Source organism: Haliaeetus albicilla, chromosome Z (assembly GCF_947461875.1).
Source record: "Haliaeetus albicilla chromosome Z, bHalAlb1.1, whole genome shotgun sequence".
Classification (NCBI taxonomy): Eukaryota; Metazoa; Chordata; class Aves; order Accipitriformes; family Accipitridae; genus Haliaeetus; species Haliaeetus albicilla.
This window is the reverse complement of record NC_091516.1, coordinates 70,776,899-70,793,124: the sequence shown is the minus strand read 5'-3', so window position 1 is coordinate 70,793,124 and position 16,226 is coordinate 70,776,899. Positions and strand designations below refer to the sequence as shown.

General features: G+C 49.3%; 2 protein-coding genes across 2 annotated transcripts; one reads left to right on the top strand and one right to left on the bottom strand.

Moving 5' to 3' along the window:
* Positions 1-7,832: 7,832 nt before the first annotated feature.
* RFESD (Rieske Fe-S domain containing) lies at positions 7,833-11,063 on the bottom strand. Its single transcript, XM_009918350.2, has 4 exons — positions 10,193-11,063; positions 9,192-9,372; positions 9,067-9,101; positions 7,833-8,837 (listed from the first exon to the last, which is right to left on the bottom strand). The coding sequence occupies exons 1-4, from the start codon at positions 10,268-10,270 to the stop codon at positions 8,544-8,546; spliced, it is 588 nt and encodes a 195-aa protein (XP_009916652.1). The 5' UTR covers positions 10,271-11,063; the 3' UTR covers positions 7,833-8,543.
* Positions 11,064-12,623: 1,560 nt separating this feature from the next.
* Positions 12,624-14,466, top strand: GPR150 (G protein-coupled receptor 150). The gene is given in 2 exon segments (XM_069777714.1): positions 12,624-13,764; positions 13,767-14,466. Coding segments are annotated over 2 exon segments (1,320 nt in total). The 5' UTR covers positions 12,624-12,738; the 3' UTR covers positions 14,061-14,466.
* Positions 14,467-16,226: the final 1,760 nt, after the last annotated feature.

Here is a 16,226-nt window from a genome sequence, read left to right as displayed (position 1 = left end):
CAGATGTGTATGCTGTCAAGTGCCACTGGGTTAAAAAAGATCTTGCAAAGAGTGAGGGCTGCTTGTTTTGGAAACTCAGTTCCTTGCTTTTGAAATAAACATCTGAAGTTTGCTGTCTGTCGGGCACCTTGCCCTCCATTGTTCCATTTCCCTGGCTGCAAGGAAACTTGGAGATGGGCGATATGTGAAAGACCTTGACAGTGATTTTGTTAGTGGTATCCATTCTTCACTAATTTTTATGTTGCTCCTGAGGCATAGGGATGGCGTTGCAAAAGCCTGTTTTATGTTAAAGCCCAGGAGTTTGTCAGGGGTCCCAAGGTGAACTTGCACTTTTTATTTCACCCGGAACAGCTCTGGCCAAATAAACTCATATTCTCACTGTCGCTCTTCCCACCCACAGCTCCTTTATAAAGGGACTCGGAGGGGGCTGCGGGGACCCCATCCTCCTCTGTAATCGACCTGGTGACTCGCTCCCAGCTACCCTGCAGGAGCAGGACCACCGCAGGAGCCCAGCCTTGCCACGCAGCCGTCAACAGCTCTTTGCAAAACACCCTGGGCAAAGCCATCCAAGGAACGGGCACGGACCACCCACGTGCGTTTCTAGTTTCTGCCTCCAACCACAGCTGCAGCAGGAGCCTGCCTTTCTCGAGGAGGTAACGACTTCATCAGAAGTCAGCGACGGTCTGCAAAGGAATACGGTGTCCCCTCGGGTCCTGACCACAGCTCCGGGGTGAGCTCTGCAGAGCCAGGCACGGGGGGGCTTCGGGAGCTTTCCCGCAAGCAGCCTCGTATGTGTAAGAAGTGGCTAAATATGTCACTGCTTAAGTAATGGAAAAGCTAGTCACCGCCGTTACAGAGCAAAACTGCTGCCCTTTGCAAGGGGCAGCAACTGCGAGCTGTGTCGCTTATCTGAAATCTCAGGAAGGGGCTTTAGAACAGCTCTGGTTTTGTCGCTTTTGGACTTAAAAAGACAAGAAATGAGGTTTATTTTGTTTAGCCTGAAGGAACTTTCAGATTCCTTCTTGTTTCCATTCTGCACTGAGGAGATATGGAGAAGAGTGTTTGGGTAAATGCCAAAAACCCATTTAGTATTATTTTTGTTTCATTTTCAGTACTTACACTTTTTTTCTAGAGGAATACTCATCTATACCCCAACTAGGGAACATTTCAAATGTTAATTTCTGCTTCAGTTTCACAGCTGTGAAGTACACATAATATTATTCACCAGGGAACTGACTGATAAAATTTTAAAATGCAGGCTATATGAGGCAATAATATTGACTTACTGTATTTTACTGCTATGAATGTTCTTGGAAAGGATTCTTCCGTTCTGCACAGCAAAGAAAAATTGTGTAAAACCTGTCCATAAAAATGAACAGATAATTACTGTTAAACCTTGCATTGTCCAAATTACAGAAGCAAGGCCCATTGGGATAAGAGATCAACACAGAAGTAGCAAACATTTTTAAATGCCAGTATGTTTTGTCTTTATAGTTAATCAATTATTTAAAAAGCAACAGAAAAAATAACCAGGAGTACAACATTACATAGGATCACAGAATCACAGAACGATTTGGGTTGGAAGGGACCTTAAAGACCATCTAGTTCCAAACCCCTGGCCGTGGGCAAGGACACCTTCCACTAGACCAGGTTGCTCCAAGCCCCATCCAACCTGGCCTTGAACACTGCCAGGGATGGGGCAGCCACAACTTCTCCGGGCAACCTGCTCGAGTGTTTCGTCACCCTCATTGTAAAAAATTTTTTCCTTGTATCTAGTCTGAACCTACCCTCTTTTAGATTAAAACCATTACGCCTTGTCCTATCACAACAGGCCCTGCTAAAAAGTTTGTCCTCATCTTTCTTACAGGCCCCCTTTGAAAAGCTGCAGTAAGATCTCTGTGGAGCCTTCTCCTCTCTAGGCTGAACAACTCCAACTCTCTCAGCCTTTCCCCACAGGAGAGCTGTTCCATCCCTCTGACCATTTTCGTGTCCCTCCTCTGGAGCCGCTCCAGCAGGTCCCTGTCTCTCCTGTGCTGAGGACCCCAGAGCTGGATGCAGAACTGCAGGTGGGTCTCACCAGAGCAGAGCAGAGGGGCAGAATCCCCTCCCTCGACCTGCTGGCCATGCTGCTTTGGATGCAGACCAGGATACGGTTGGCTTTCTGGGCTGCAAGCGCACATTGCCGGCTCACATCCCACCTTTCATCCCCCAGTACCCCCAAGTCCTTCTTGGCAGGGCTGCTCTCAATCCCTTCATCCCCAGCCAGTATTGATAGTGAGGGTTGTCCCAACGCAGGTGCAGGACCTTGCACATGAATTTAGTTAACATCAATCCTCCTTTCCACTTAGCACATGTAAACTGATGACAAAAATTTGTGTGAACACCTGCATCTCCAAACTGATGGTGAGCTTCACGTTTTCCTCCAGTGTTCAGTGTCATGAAAAATACCGTGAGCACTGCAAGCTGACACAGCCTCCTGGGAGGTGGTATTCATCCTGGATGTCTATTGCTTTTCAAATTCAGATGATGGTGCTGGTTTCTTGGCTGCTGAGCCAGTCCAGTGCCAGGAACGCTGCAAGGCCATACAATCAATATAGGGCAAGCCAACCACTGCACTGCTCTTCTGTCCTTTTCTGGGCCAAAATGCAGCTACAGAATTATGCAATTTTTTTTCCTGGAGCTATCTGTGCCAAATAAGCATGCAGTATTTTCAGGATGTTCAGTATACACCGTAATAAAAAAGATGATACTTTTTACTTGAATGGGGATGTATCTATGTGTCTTGGATACTAACTGAAATCAAGGCAGGACATCTGCAAGCAGAGGTAGTATCTCCTGTTAAATGTCACATATACACATGAAAAAAAACAGAAAAGCCTTCAGGTGCTATGGCCCTACTTCAGTGTGACTAAAAGCTCTAGTTGTTTTTCCAACTACAGTGGCTGGCTTAATAAAAAGATACTGCCTTTACCTGTAACCTCTGTGTTGTCTGGGTCTTTAGTAAACCACAGCCTCAGCAAAAGTTGATTGTAATCTAAGAGTTAAATTATTTTTAACTTTTTCTTTTTAAATAAGATAACACACATTTTACCATAACTTTCATGTAGGATAATTATTTCTGGAGTAGTCTTTCCTTCATAAGCCTTAGATTTCTAACTACTACGGTTTGCAACAACAAACATCTCTTTTAGCAGACCAATCCCACTGTTCAAGTATCACAGCCGGTGCTTGTCAGGGGACTGTCTCCATCTCATGGAAGAAGAGTCATTAATGGGCTAATGAGGCTATCCGCACCAATTACCCAGTTTGTGTACCTACAAGCAAAACTGGCACTTTCACTTTTAGCCTAGATGTCAGATGTTGAAAGCTGTGCTTAACTCTTCATTCAAGTAAAAAATTCCACTTAACGGCATCAGTAGGTTTGCATGAATAAATGCCACATAAAAACCAATGCTTGCTGGACAGAGTTCAAAGAACTGACCCAACCCATCACACCCCCTTAAGCCTCCCCTACTTCTGCATCCCTGCGCCCTCAGCACGGTGCCGGTTTAACCACTGGCGCAGCCGGCTGAACTTGCTGCCCCGGCAGAAAGCCACTCACCCCCGATGCCTCGGATGCAGCCGGGACAGGGAAGACCCCATCGGTGGGATCGGCTGTAGGACCAAGCTGTGGTGACTGAACCCCCCCTTCTCCTTGCAAACGTTGCTGACACAAAACCACGAGCACCTTGCCACCGCGGGCAAGACAGAGAGCTGCACCACTCTTTGATGGAAGCCCGCCTGTGGTTTGTGGTTTGCTTTCGCATCACAGCTGCAAGTAATTGCGCGGAGGTAAAGCTTCTCTCCGAGAGCTGACCTGAGGACAGAGCCAGCTGAGGATCTCACTGACGTGGTGACGTCCTCCCGGCCAGGGACGCTCGACTGGATGACATTGCCAGTCGCCTCCATTGTAACCATGAGCGATATCTGTATTATCATCGCTCTTATCAACACGGAGTTCATAACGGCTTTTATCCACCATTATTTGAATGGAGTTAGATCTGGCAGATCTAAGGTAGGAAGCATTAGCGAGTATTTAGATGCTTAATAAAGTATACATACGTTAGTAATCCTGATGTTTGGCTGGTTTAACTCTCTCCCTACTGGAGCTCAATGGGTACGGTTCTTTTGTCTCCCATTTGCAAACATTATCCTGTGGACATTGGTCTGGCATTGTACAGGGACCCGCTTTAAAAACCAGATGGGTGGAAGTAAGGCAGCCAGGGAGGGATCTGGGCACTGTTGTGACCCAGACCTGCCCGACAGCCTCAACCTTTACCGATGCATAACCCCTCAGGGCAGTCAGGTTATGACACCGGCTCTCCCACAGCACGGCCAGCAAAGGGCACTCTCCCCACACACATCCCCTCTCCCCACACACAGCCAGAGGCTTAAGTACCTCTCCAGCAATATTATTTCCATTCCCCATCCCCTGCTCCCTCCCCTAACCTTCGAAAGCAGCTGCCAAGCCAAGTGGGCAGAGCGATGGGACACTTGGGAATTGGCGAGTGCTGACTCTCACAGCTTGTGATTGTACGATCTCAGGGGAATAGTGAGAGTTACTTTTCCAAACCATATCAGAAAGCACAGGTGCAAACTTCAGACCTGATTTCATTCAAAAATTCAGCATGAAATTGGGAACTGTACAATTTGCTATTGCAAAGGGCTTCAACAGTGAAAGGTTGGTTTTAAAATTGGTTTCCTATAGACTACACATTTTTTCCTGCCTGTTGTGATCTCCTATCCTGCAAAGACTGCTGTCACCAACATATGTGCTCCATATGGGGTACGCTCATAAACTTCTGAGTCCTGCCTTTGGAACACTTTTTACACTGAAGGTGTCCTTTATTTCGTGCGCAGCACTAAATCAGGTCAAGGGGACATGGCAGAACAAGGCACTACATGCAGAAGGAAAACATACAGCATCCAGCTTTACAGTTAGTATTGTCTAATTAAGGTTTATGGTGCCACTACATCATGTCAAGGCTCAAGCTGCAGTTCAAACTACTAGTCATAGTTTTCACCTGACTTTCTTGAAAAGATGGCTCCATGATAGGATAAATATAACTTGTTATTCTGTTCAAGCTGCTTGTTAAAGCAGCTTACAGAGCCAGAATGTCTTGCAGAGTCATCATGAAAATTTTCAATCCACAGCACAAAATACATTTCTCTGTTCTTCGCCTGGCTGATTAATGGTGGGAAAACAGATGGTGTTTGCTCATTTGTCAAATTAAACTAAACCCCCAAAATTATCACCAACAAAACACTCCTCCTGCATGATTTGGAGGGTTGATCTTAACATTGCTCTCATTAACACATCTCTCCAGGAAGCTCTAATTATCCAGCCAGTGACTTTTTGGTCCTTTGCCCACAACTACTCATTCCTTCTGTCTCTGCATTGTCCCTTAAATGCCACCTCAGTCTCACTGCCTTAATTAACCACTCCTCATCTCCCTCCTCTGCCCTGCTATTAGTCTCTAATTGCAAACGGCCAGGTCCCAGCCTTCCTCCATCCCCACCTGCAGTTCCCTGGACAGCCCTCGGTCCCCCACTCTGCTTCAGTCTCCTCACTCCCAAAAGTGCCTTTTGCTGCCTGTCCTGGTTTTTCCCCACTGAAGTCTCCTTCCCCCACGAGTACCAACACCTCCTCTTCTCGCCCATCCTGATCCTCCTCACCTCTCACCCAGCTCCGGTGCCTGCCGTCCCTGCTCTCCCATCACATCCCACATCTCCCCATGTTTCCCCTCCATTCTTCCCTACCAACCCCCTGACTGGCTCCCTTTCAGGATAACCCTTGTGTTTTCCATGTCTTCACGCGATATATCAGTATAACTAGAAACCTAGAAAGGGCTGGCAGGACAAGAAACTCAGAAATGCCCAACTCTGGGACATTAAATGGTTACCATACTTTCAAATTAGGTGTGTATTCTAGCACTTCAAAGCTCAGACAAATAAAATGGAATACTGAGTATATTTTTTTAAAGGTAGCAACTTTAACACGCTGTAGGTTTTGTTCTTTGCTGTTGAAAAATAAAATAATAAAAAAAAGAGAATCTAACAGCCAGCCAACTCTCTCTCCTTTGTTCACAGCCACCTGAGTTAATAATTCTCTGTTCCTTCTGTGATCATCAATGAGAAAATTGTGGGGAAAGCAAACTAACTGACAAACTGTAGATATTAAATCAATGTGATCCTCCCGAGAATAAGAACATGTTTAAAGTAAAAGAAAAAAACACCTTAAAAGCTTGCAGGTAGTTATTATGATTGAGAAGTACTGAAGAAAAGGGACTTATCTAAGCCTAGACATGCAGCTCTACTGATTTCATATGATTAACAGCAAACATATGATTAAACACTTTGCTGGACTTTACCCAGAAAATGCAGTTTTAAAAAAGCCTGACCATTCTTCCACAAATATGAACATGTTCATGAAACTTGCAAACAAAATCTCCTACTACTAACATTCTACTAAATGTCATACATGTAACAGCCTATTACTCATAATTGATACTTTCTTAAACTGAACTGCATCTTTATTTATTTAAATAGTCCATTTCTATTAATGCGGTACATTAAAAAAAAAAAAGAAATAAAAATACTATCTAAGCAACCACATGAGTCAATGCAGGTATATCTGAAGATCTTATACTACTTTTTTTTTATATGATCCATGTCTTTCAATAGGACAAGACATCCATGGTTAAGTTTCATCGCAGGTGCAGGTAGTTGGGTGAAGAGGGAGGGAAGCGAAGCAATTCTCCAACCCCCCCTGCGCTGCCCAAAGGGATGCGTGCTCCGGACCCTCGGAGTATCAGCTGTGTCACCTCCCCACCTGCCTCACCTTCCTGACATCTACCCTGTGGCTGCAAGAGGAGTGAGAAAGAGAAGGTTATGTATTCCTTTAAAAACCGAAGAAAACACACAAACAAAAAACCCCCACAGAACTGGTCAGTACGTAACAGCATTTCCTAGCGGACGATCGAGACGTGATTCAGAAGGCAGGCATTTGCATCTGATCTCATCGGCACTGGCTAAGTGGCCAGCAAGAGGAAGAGGAGGAGGAGGAAGAAAGCATTTCTGTGCTGTAGTCCTTATAAAATAGAAAACTGAAACAGGTCATCTCAATGGCACTGTGAAGGTGCCACGTCTCCCTGTCAACCATGAAAACAATGTAAGGAGGCATGATCAGAGGTGGAGATCTAAATTTAAATACGGTGAAATTAATTGATTGTGTGCTTTGCTTTTTTCATTGTGATCAGTTGGGCACAGATGTTTTCCTCTGATACTTCCCTATGCCTCACTACTTTTAAATGCATTTATATGAACAATGGTGTTGACACAGACCTACCTACCCTTCACATCCATTAAAAGCAAGACAACCCACCGCATGCACAAGAGGAACTTACAGATGAAGACCAGGCAACTTCAAACTGAACCTGATCGTGACCAAACTCTGCAAACAGCCAACAAACCACCCAAAAATGCACCCCAAAGAGTTGCAGCCACGCAGCTGCAGCCGTGCAAGGCAATGTTAAGCATTCACACAGTATCTTTGCAGCCTGGACCCTATGGGCTGGGCAGGAGGACCCACCGTGTCCCAGAGCCCATCCTGCCCTCACCCAGCACAGCAGGGAGGGGAACTTTCTTGGAGGGGTTATTGGGGCAGATCTGATATTAGACTGTGAACGCACATAGAGAAACCTAACTTTTGGCTCTAAATAGAAAGCACGCTTTTTCAAATGAATGTATAAGGATGTATTTACAATAAATAAAAGCAAACAGACAAGAGCCACTACATTACGTATCAGGTTTTTATACCCAACAGCTTCTTCCTTATCCAACAGAATCAGGAGAACAAACTACACATGACAAATGCTCATCACATTATTTGATGAACTACCAAAAGCAGTTCAATGAGGAGAAGGAAAATCAGTACTTCTATGGACTCATGGTAGTAATACACAAATAGGCATAAAAAAGGTCACTAAAATGTGCTCAAGCTTTGTACTTCTCTTTGTGGCACTTACTAAACATCCAGAGATTGCTCACATATCTAAAGAGTTAAAAATTTCCATGTCATTTATACCGAAGGCATTATAAGTATAAACTGTTAAGTATATAAACATAACCTTTACACCTGACTATTTACCTTAAACTGTGTAATGTGTTTTATAAGCAGTAACATACTACATTCCCTCCTAAAAATTAAAACAATTCTAGCAAAATCAGATTTCTAAAATATTAAATATTATGAAGCACTCTGCTGTAAACAAGTCTTTTTGAAATGCAAGTTAAAAAAATAAAATCATTGGCACAAGATCAGTCGCATTTCTGACAATGCAGAGCTTCTTATCTTACTGAATTCTACGTGTTTCAATGCTTTCACATAACATTAAGAATAGAATTTAATCTGTAGACAATCTTCACAGCCATAGTACATTTTTATTTCACGACAATGGTTCTCCATTGGGGCATTCACCAGGATTCTGCTTTCTGGCTGTGACTTACTCTGCTGCTTGTGAGTTGCTTTGTTTTTCCATAGCTAAATCACCACTATTTTTGTACTTGTCAGCAAAATAATCTGAGTCAAAGCTTACAGACAAATCTGGAGGACTCACATAAACGTTTCCATTGTCTATTGTGACTTTATGAATCCTTTGTTTGACTCCTTTGGATTGCCACTGTGGTGTTGGTGATGGCTCCAAAGGGTTTATTCCTTCATATAATCCTTCTCCTGTTTCCAAAGTAATTTTATACTTATGCCAAGGACAAACAATACATGCTTGACCATCGATATCCTGCAAGAAGAAGAAGAAAAAATAGCATGTCATCAGCTTCTGATTCTTCTCCTGGAAGAGTATCTAGGACAAAAAACATGTTGGGTGATTTGGCTGCATGGCTATCTGCTATTTTACATATATAACCACTTGTTTCGATGTCAGGTTCAGATAAAAGTATTCAAAAAGATGCGTTACAAGTTTTCACATGACTCTATGGCACTACACTATTTTTATTTTGCTTACGTACCTCTATTTCTCCAAGACGTAAAGGGCCTCCTTCATCTGAAACACAGTAGAACACAGTATTTATTTATGCAGCAGATTTTATGCTTAATTGTTGCAACATTGAGATCATATGTGCAAATATCTTACGGTAGCAGCGAGAGTCCATAGCATGAAATTTCCCTTCATGGTAGAAAACAACAACTTCTCTGCCGTTGACTTTGGCTGTTACTCTTCGGGACTTCTTTATGTCATCTTCTTTGCCAATCAATATAAGACCATCTGGCTCCATCCCAACTGCTCCTGTGCTTGAGCTGCACAAATCCACATCCTTAAAAGACAAAAAATTTAAAAAGCCACTTATAAAGCAGTTCATGTTTGGATTTCTATGTGTAGAATGGATGTCTCGGTCTCAGAGAAAAAGCCAGCCCATTTAACACATGAGATGAAAGGAACAGAAGTTCTAGTAACAGACTATCAACGAGCACACGAAGCAAAGCACAGGAGTTGGGTGATCATGTTTAGCCAACGTCTTCACTAACAGAACCGGGACTAGGAAAACCAGCTGTTGCAGACCTGATACCTGAGGCTGAGGCAAGATAAATTCTCAATCACTATTCATTTACTCTGCACTTTAATCGCCTTATCCCCTGGAAAGCTATATGCAAAAAAAATACAAGGACGCTACTTGTAAAATACTATACCGTTTAGCTATACAAAGGGAAAAGAGTAGCACTTAGATGTGAATCCAATACTCTTTAAATAACACTATGGCTAGAAATACAGACTGATACAACCTGATAAAAAATTTCCTCTGCAAAAGGGAAAAAAAATTTGTTTATTGAGAAGCTGTATTCAACCTGGCCTTTTGAGCAAAAGTGTCTGCCTTTCCCTTCCTCCTCTTACCTGTTTCAAATGTCTAATAGCCTCTCCCTCTCCCAGCAGAGGACATAAGCATTCCTATTAAATTTGCTTACAATTAGCTACCGTGTTCCAGTCCCCTCTGAATGCCCAGCACAACCATACCACCCTCGCTTCCTCAGAAAATCAGGCTAAAAAAGGCCTTTGTACATGCCGAGACCAAAGGGGAGCCGCGGGTGGGGGGGATCCCGCTGCAGAGGGGTGCAGAGCCACGAAGAGCCGCACCGTACCTTTCGTCCACACCAGATCGCAACGGAGATGAGAAAGCAGATGAAGAAATGGAGGCTGAGAATGATGAGGTCCAGCATCGCCCCTCTTCGCTGTGCCTACGGCAGCTGTCCTGCCTTGTCCACATATCTAACGTCGTGCCTCGCAGCCCGTCTTTACGTGCAAACCGGAGGCAGCAGGGCTGGCCCCTATAGCACCAGGGGCAGGATGTATGGAGGCTCAGCACGGCAGGACCCAGCTCTGCCAGGGCTGATAAGGAGCAGGGACGTGCTGGGGCTGGCCTGATAACAGAAGAAGAGAACTCCGGGTTCCTCCTGCCACCATCCCCGCCGTGACCCCGTGCCACCACCGCCTCCTCCAAGCGGGACACGCTGAATCAAAACCCTGCTCAGAGCCGTGCGTTACGTTACGTGTTTATTTGGGATCAGCAACTGCGTGCTTCCTAATAAACTGTTACAGGCGGGAAGACTGGTACAAGTGACGGTGTGGCATTTTCAAGGCCAGTTGTTATCTGATTTGCACACGCTCAACCGTAAGGACTGACCCTCTGCTTTCCCGTTTACAGGAGCTTCCACCCAGTCTTACCCAGAAACTGAAACGTCACTGTCAGACTCACAGGACGATCCAGTACGACATTCACACTTATTTTCTTCAGAAAATAAGCACAGCGCATAGCAAACTAACCACAAGAATGGGACTAGGAGATCCACAGTTTTTTGCTCTTTTTACACCTTTCAGCTTACTCTGCCTATAAACTCTCCAAATTGGCCAAAATCTTAACATGCAGAAGCCTGTAGGTAGAAACACTCTTACGAAGACACCTCTAAAAAACTTTGCGTCTATATACACACACATTCAGAAACACACATTCAGAAACAGACACACATTCAGAAACAGACACACATACACACGCCTGTACAGCAATGCGCACACACACGCATACATAAGTACATCCAAACCAGTCTTAAAATAACACTTGGCAGCAAACTCCCAGCTCATTTAGTGATGACATGTCTACAGTCAGCCTGGGTTTTGTATACATAAATTATCTAGGCACCCCCGGTCTGAAACCTGGCTCTATCTGTCAGCACGTTGTAGACCCTACATGGCCCACCAGCATAAACAATTAATGGCAAACAGCTTCATTTTACAGTCAAGGCTTCCACACTTAACCTACAAGCCCTGTAACCAGACCCTCTTACTGCAGACCTACTGTTGGCCACTTTCTCATCCATGAAGCGGACGTGTAGCTGCAAAGTATGAACAGAACATGAGAGATTTCAACCTAGATCAGCCCAGGAGGCAGTGAAAGCCCCAAAGGAGGCAGCAGTTTCTTGCCTAGGGGAGTCCCCTGAGTTTCGGACAAGACCCAGCATAAGGGAAGGGCAACAACAGCCCCCCGAGGTGGTTTTCACCCGATGTCGCCTTCTCCACTTCCATCTCAGCCCCTGGCCTGGTGCCACCTGGACAACACTGCCTGCGTGGCTGGAACCAGAGGAACGAAGACCTGCTTTCTCCCCCCTTTCTTTAAACAATGCAGCCACGGGCGTTAAGCGTGGATCGGGAGATAGCTGAGCTGGTGAGCATCCCCTGCCTCTCCAAAGCACATCAAAACGGCAATTTGCCTGCCTGCCCTCTCACAGCCCCTCCATCACAACCTAAGGTGAAATAACAACCAGTTTAGGTTGCTCCTGTTTTTTCCAGGCCGATGACTGTGTTAAAATCATCTGCCGAAACAAGAGATGGAGTACCATGGCCCACATAAGCCCCCTGGATCCCAGGACAGAATCCTGAGCTACCAGCCGGCTACCAAGAGTGGCACCTAGCCACGGAAGTAAAATCATTTCAATCAAAAAGAGGAAAGGTTGTCATCTCCCCTCCCTGGCATGCCGCCACACACACACACACATATGAAGTTGATTTTCTGCTAGGTTTTTCCTGATGTCTTCTTCAGGGTTTGGCCGCTTTGACGTTCTCTGAGCGACCCCGCACCGCGCTGGACAGAGGCGTCCCTGCAGCCATCTGGCTGGAACGACAAGTCGAAGGGATTCGGGAGCAGCGAAAGGATTTGTTTTCCCGCTAGAAACACAGCTGGGTTTACGAGTCGTAGTCGTTCACGGCTGCACCCCGCTCCGAATCCTTCTCCCCCTTTGGGGAAAGGGAAAACGATATCCCCCCCTTATCCCCCCCGGGCGGGCCGTGGGCCCGACGTGCCCCGCGGACACGGGTGGCGGGGGCGGCCATCCGTCGGGGGGTCGCGCCGGCTGCCAGCACCTCCCGTGCGGAGACCAGCAGAAGGGGCGACGGGACCCCCCGCCCCCCCGCGGAGGAGAGGGGTGCCGGGGGGCGGGCGGCAGCGGACCCCTCCCCCCCCCGCCCCCCCCACCGCCGCGTCCGCCGGGGGCTGCGCTGCCGGCATCGGGCGGGCGGAGGCTACCGAGCCAGCGGGCTTAGTCGCCCGCCGGTGCCGGGGGGGGGCGTGCGATCCGCCGTGCAGCGCAGCCCACCGCCGCCCCCCCGGTGCCGGCTGACGGCCAGCCCCTATAAAATGCCTCCGGGGAGCTCTGCCGCCGCCGGGGGAAAAGCTCGGGGGACGCGACCGGGCGCGATGGAGGAAGAGGAGGACCCCTTCGCTCCCGGCCTCAACCTCTCCGCCCCCGGCGTCCCCCGAGCCCTGCCCGTCCCGCGGGCGGCCGGGGCGGGCGCCGTCCTTCTGCTGGCGCTGGCGGGCAACGGGCTGGTGCTGCGGCGGCTGTGGGGCTGCCGGCCGCGCCGGCGAAGGGACCTGCTGGTGGGGCACCTGGCGCTGGCCGACCTGGCGGGCTGCGGGCTGGCCCTGCTGCCCCGCTTGGCGGTCGAGCTCCGCGGTCCCGCCGGTCCCCCCGGCCCCGTCGCCTGCCGCCTGCTGCCGCTGCTGCAGCGTTGCGGGCCGCTGGCCTCGGCCCACGGGCTGGTGCTGCTGGCGCTGGAGCGGCGCCGGCCGGCTCTGCCCGCCCGCGGCTTGGCCGCCCTGGGCTGGCTGCTGGCTCCGCTCCTCGCCCTGCCCCAGGCCTTCGCCTTCCGCCCCGCTCCGCGCCCCGGCGAGCCCCGTTGCCGCGGCGTCTTCGAAGAGCTGCCGCCTTGGCAAGGCCTGGCCTTCGCCGCCTACGGGGCGGCCACCGGCTTCCTGGCGCCCGCCGGGCTCCTCTGCTGGGCCTGCGCCCGCAGCCTGACCGCCCTCGGGGCCGCCCGACGGCGACGCGGGGGGCCGGCGGGGAGCGGCGGGGGTCTCGCCCGCGGGCGGGCGCGGGTGCTGCGGCTGCCGCTGGTGCTGGCGGCTCTCTTCGCTCTCTGCCGTCTGCCCCGCTGCGCGATGGAGCTCGGCTTGGCCTCGGCGCCCGGCGGCGGCGGCGGCGGAGGGCGGCGGGAGGCGCTGGCGGCGCTGGGCATCGTGGAGGCGGCCAACAGCGCCCTCAACCCCTACGCCTGCCTGCTCCTCCACGGCCGCCGCCGTCGCCGGGGCCCCTGCGGGACCGGGACGGCGACGACCGCCGCCGCCGCCGCCGCCGCCGCCTGCTGCTGCTGCTGCTGCTGCCCCCCCGGCGCACCCGACGGTCGGGGCCGCCGCGGGGCCGCTCTCCGCCGCCCGCTCCGCCGCCGCGCCCGCACCCCGAGTACCGCCGCCGGCACCCCGAGCCCCGTAGGCACCCCGAGAACCGCCGGCACCCCGAGCCCCGTAGGCACCCCGAGAACCGCCGGCACCCCCAGCCCCGTAGGCACCCCGAGAACCGCCGGCACCCCCAGCCCCGTAGGCACCCCGAGCACCGCCGGCACCCGCGGCTCCCCCGGCGTCCCGTCGCCCGCAGCAGCCGCGACCGGGGCGTGCGTTAGCGCGGTGACGGCGCGGTGATGGCGAGGAGGCGGCAGAGGCTCCGGTCCCCCCGAGAAGAGGATGGGGACGGGGACGGGACGGGGATGGGCGCTGGGAAGCGTTCGGGCGGCCGCACGACGGTGCCCGCGGTCCTTCACCTTCGCGCAGCTTCGGGGCGGGGATTGTCTTTCCTTGTTTCGTTTCTGCTCTTTTCGCTGTGTTTTCGTGCCAGACACGCTTACGGAGAGGAGTGGGCAGTAGCGGCGGGATGTCTGTTGCGATGCGAGCTGCCCGAACGTTGTTCCCTTTCAGAGCCCGACTGACTTGTCATCCTTACGAAGCCTTACGAGTATTTTGGTCGTACTTTGTGGCTTTCGTGACACCTCGCTCAGAAATAAAATCGCTCAGCCCAAGAAATTTCTCTTTTTGTCGTTGCTGTTTAAATCCAACTGGAAAAGTATGCGTGTGTCCATTTCGTTTCGGGCAGGCTGGCATGTACTTCTTGCATTAGTTAACTAATCAGCTGTACAGACCGAGCAGGGGGCTGCAACAGGCACACTGCGACGGGATGTACGTGTATAAAACGCATCCCTGCTTGTGGCAAAAGTCTTCTCACATGCTGGGGGGGTTTGTCTAAGACACAGCATGTTTTAAGGCAGAGCAATGAAGACTCTCACTGCTCTGAGACATACCCATTTAGCTCCAGTTTTATTCATAAGATTTCCATTACACCCACTTCACCAGCTGAATATTCTTTGTCACGTTGACACTACAAATTAAGCCAAACCTACATTTTCCTGCAATACGAGAGCCTTAGTTCTGTAGCGCTGGGCACGAATGATGTGCAGTGTTCATAGCTGGTAGCACATACATATCGATACCCTCAATATGTTGATGATAGCTCACATGTATGAAAATGATGATTGACAAACCAGAGCAGGAAACACCGAGAGCTCTGCACCTGCAGATGACCCGGGAGAGATCTCACTGGTACCTGACAGAGCCCGCACCCTCACATCTGGTTGCTGCGGTAGATTCCCAGTCCGACTGATGCCCTCGAGGAGCCCGAGACACTTTAACACAAACTGAAGTGTGTTTATGCTGTGATTGTGTGAAGCTGTTTCTCCCCCAGAGACCCTGGCTGTACTTTCTGTGCAGGTACTACCAGCATAGGCAACAGCGCGGCCGTCTCTGCAGGTTTCAGTGGCTGCGTAGCATTTTTAAGGGTGACATCTGTGTTTAGAGGAAGCTGCCGAGTGGGGCTTTTCAGTTCTTACAGTCTGCAGCGGCATGCGTGCATTTGGGCTCTCCCTAACGCTGCTCACACGGGGAATAAAGGTCAGTTCAGGGCAAGGCTCCTACTTGTACAGCGTCTCGCTGGCTCTTCAGCAGGGCTTTTCCTTGCTTATTCTGGGTGACAGATCAGCACTGGTTCAGTGACACAGGACCTGAGGCTCGTTATATCCTTGCTCTCTATCTGGCTTTCACCAACCTATCCAATAATCTTCGAATTTTTTTTTTTTCTCCACGTCTCACTCTTTTCTACAGGCATCGCATCTTGTATCAAAACTGTCTCTCAGTGGGTGCTCCTGTTGCACCGGAGTTACTTGTAGAGGTACCAGATGCTGTCTGACAGGTAGCTGTAGCATCTCAATCTCAACAGGCTTCCTCCAAAGAACTGAGACTTAAGATGACTTTTCTTAGAAGACATTGCTCCAAAAACAGTGACCTCGTGTGATGTTTTCACAGAACCCGATTACAATAATTCATGTCTACTCATAATTACTGCTGCTGCTGAAGAGTTATTATAAAGGTGAGTAAAGCTGAAAATGTGCTGTGTAAATGGGACTGAACTTTGTTCAGTAAGAAATAAATAGTGGTGAAGCCTACATCACCACCCAGCACGCGGAAAGGAGCTGTAAAGAGCATCCCAGGGGCATTTGGCTCCCAGATCTACTGCAGGATCACACATACCTTGGCCATTCTTGACAAATATTTTCAACTTATCTTTAATAAATTCCAGTGACAGAGTTGAGACAGGTTCTCTAGTCAAGCTGTTTTAATGTTTAACCGTTTGTTGTTCTTTTGTCTCCAAACAGCGTATCAGAACAGCCCTGCATGAAAAACAGACATTTCTTTTTCTGTCCTCAGCGGCGTTTGCTGTGTTCTTCTATGAGCCGTATTTG

What these genes read in the sequence shown, in the direction of transcription:
- RFESD (XM_009918350.2), bottom strand. Translation starts at nt 10,270, where the DNA reads ATGCTGGACCTCATCATTCTCAGCCTCCATTTCTTCATCTGCTTTCTC. An exon ending in CGATCTGGTGTGGACGAAAG is followed by an intron (nt 9,373 to 10,192) that starts GTACGGTGCGGC and finishes TTGTCTTTTAAG; the next exon opens with GATGTGGATTTGTGCAGCTC. An exon ending in TACGTCTTGGAGAAATAGAG is followed by an intron (nt 8,838 to 9,066) that starts GTACGTAAGCAA and finishes TTCTTCTTGCAG; the next exon opens with GATATCGATGGTCAAGCATG.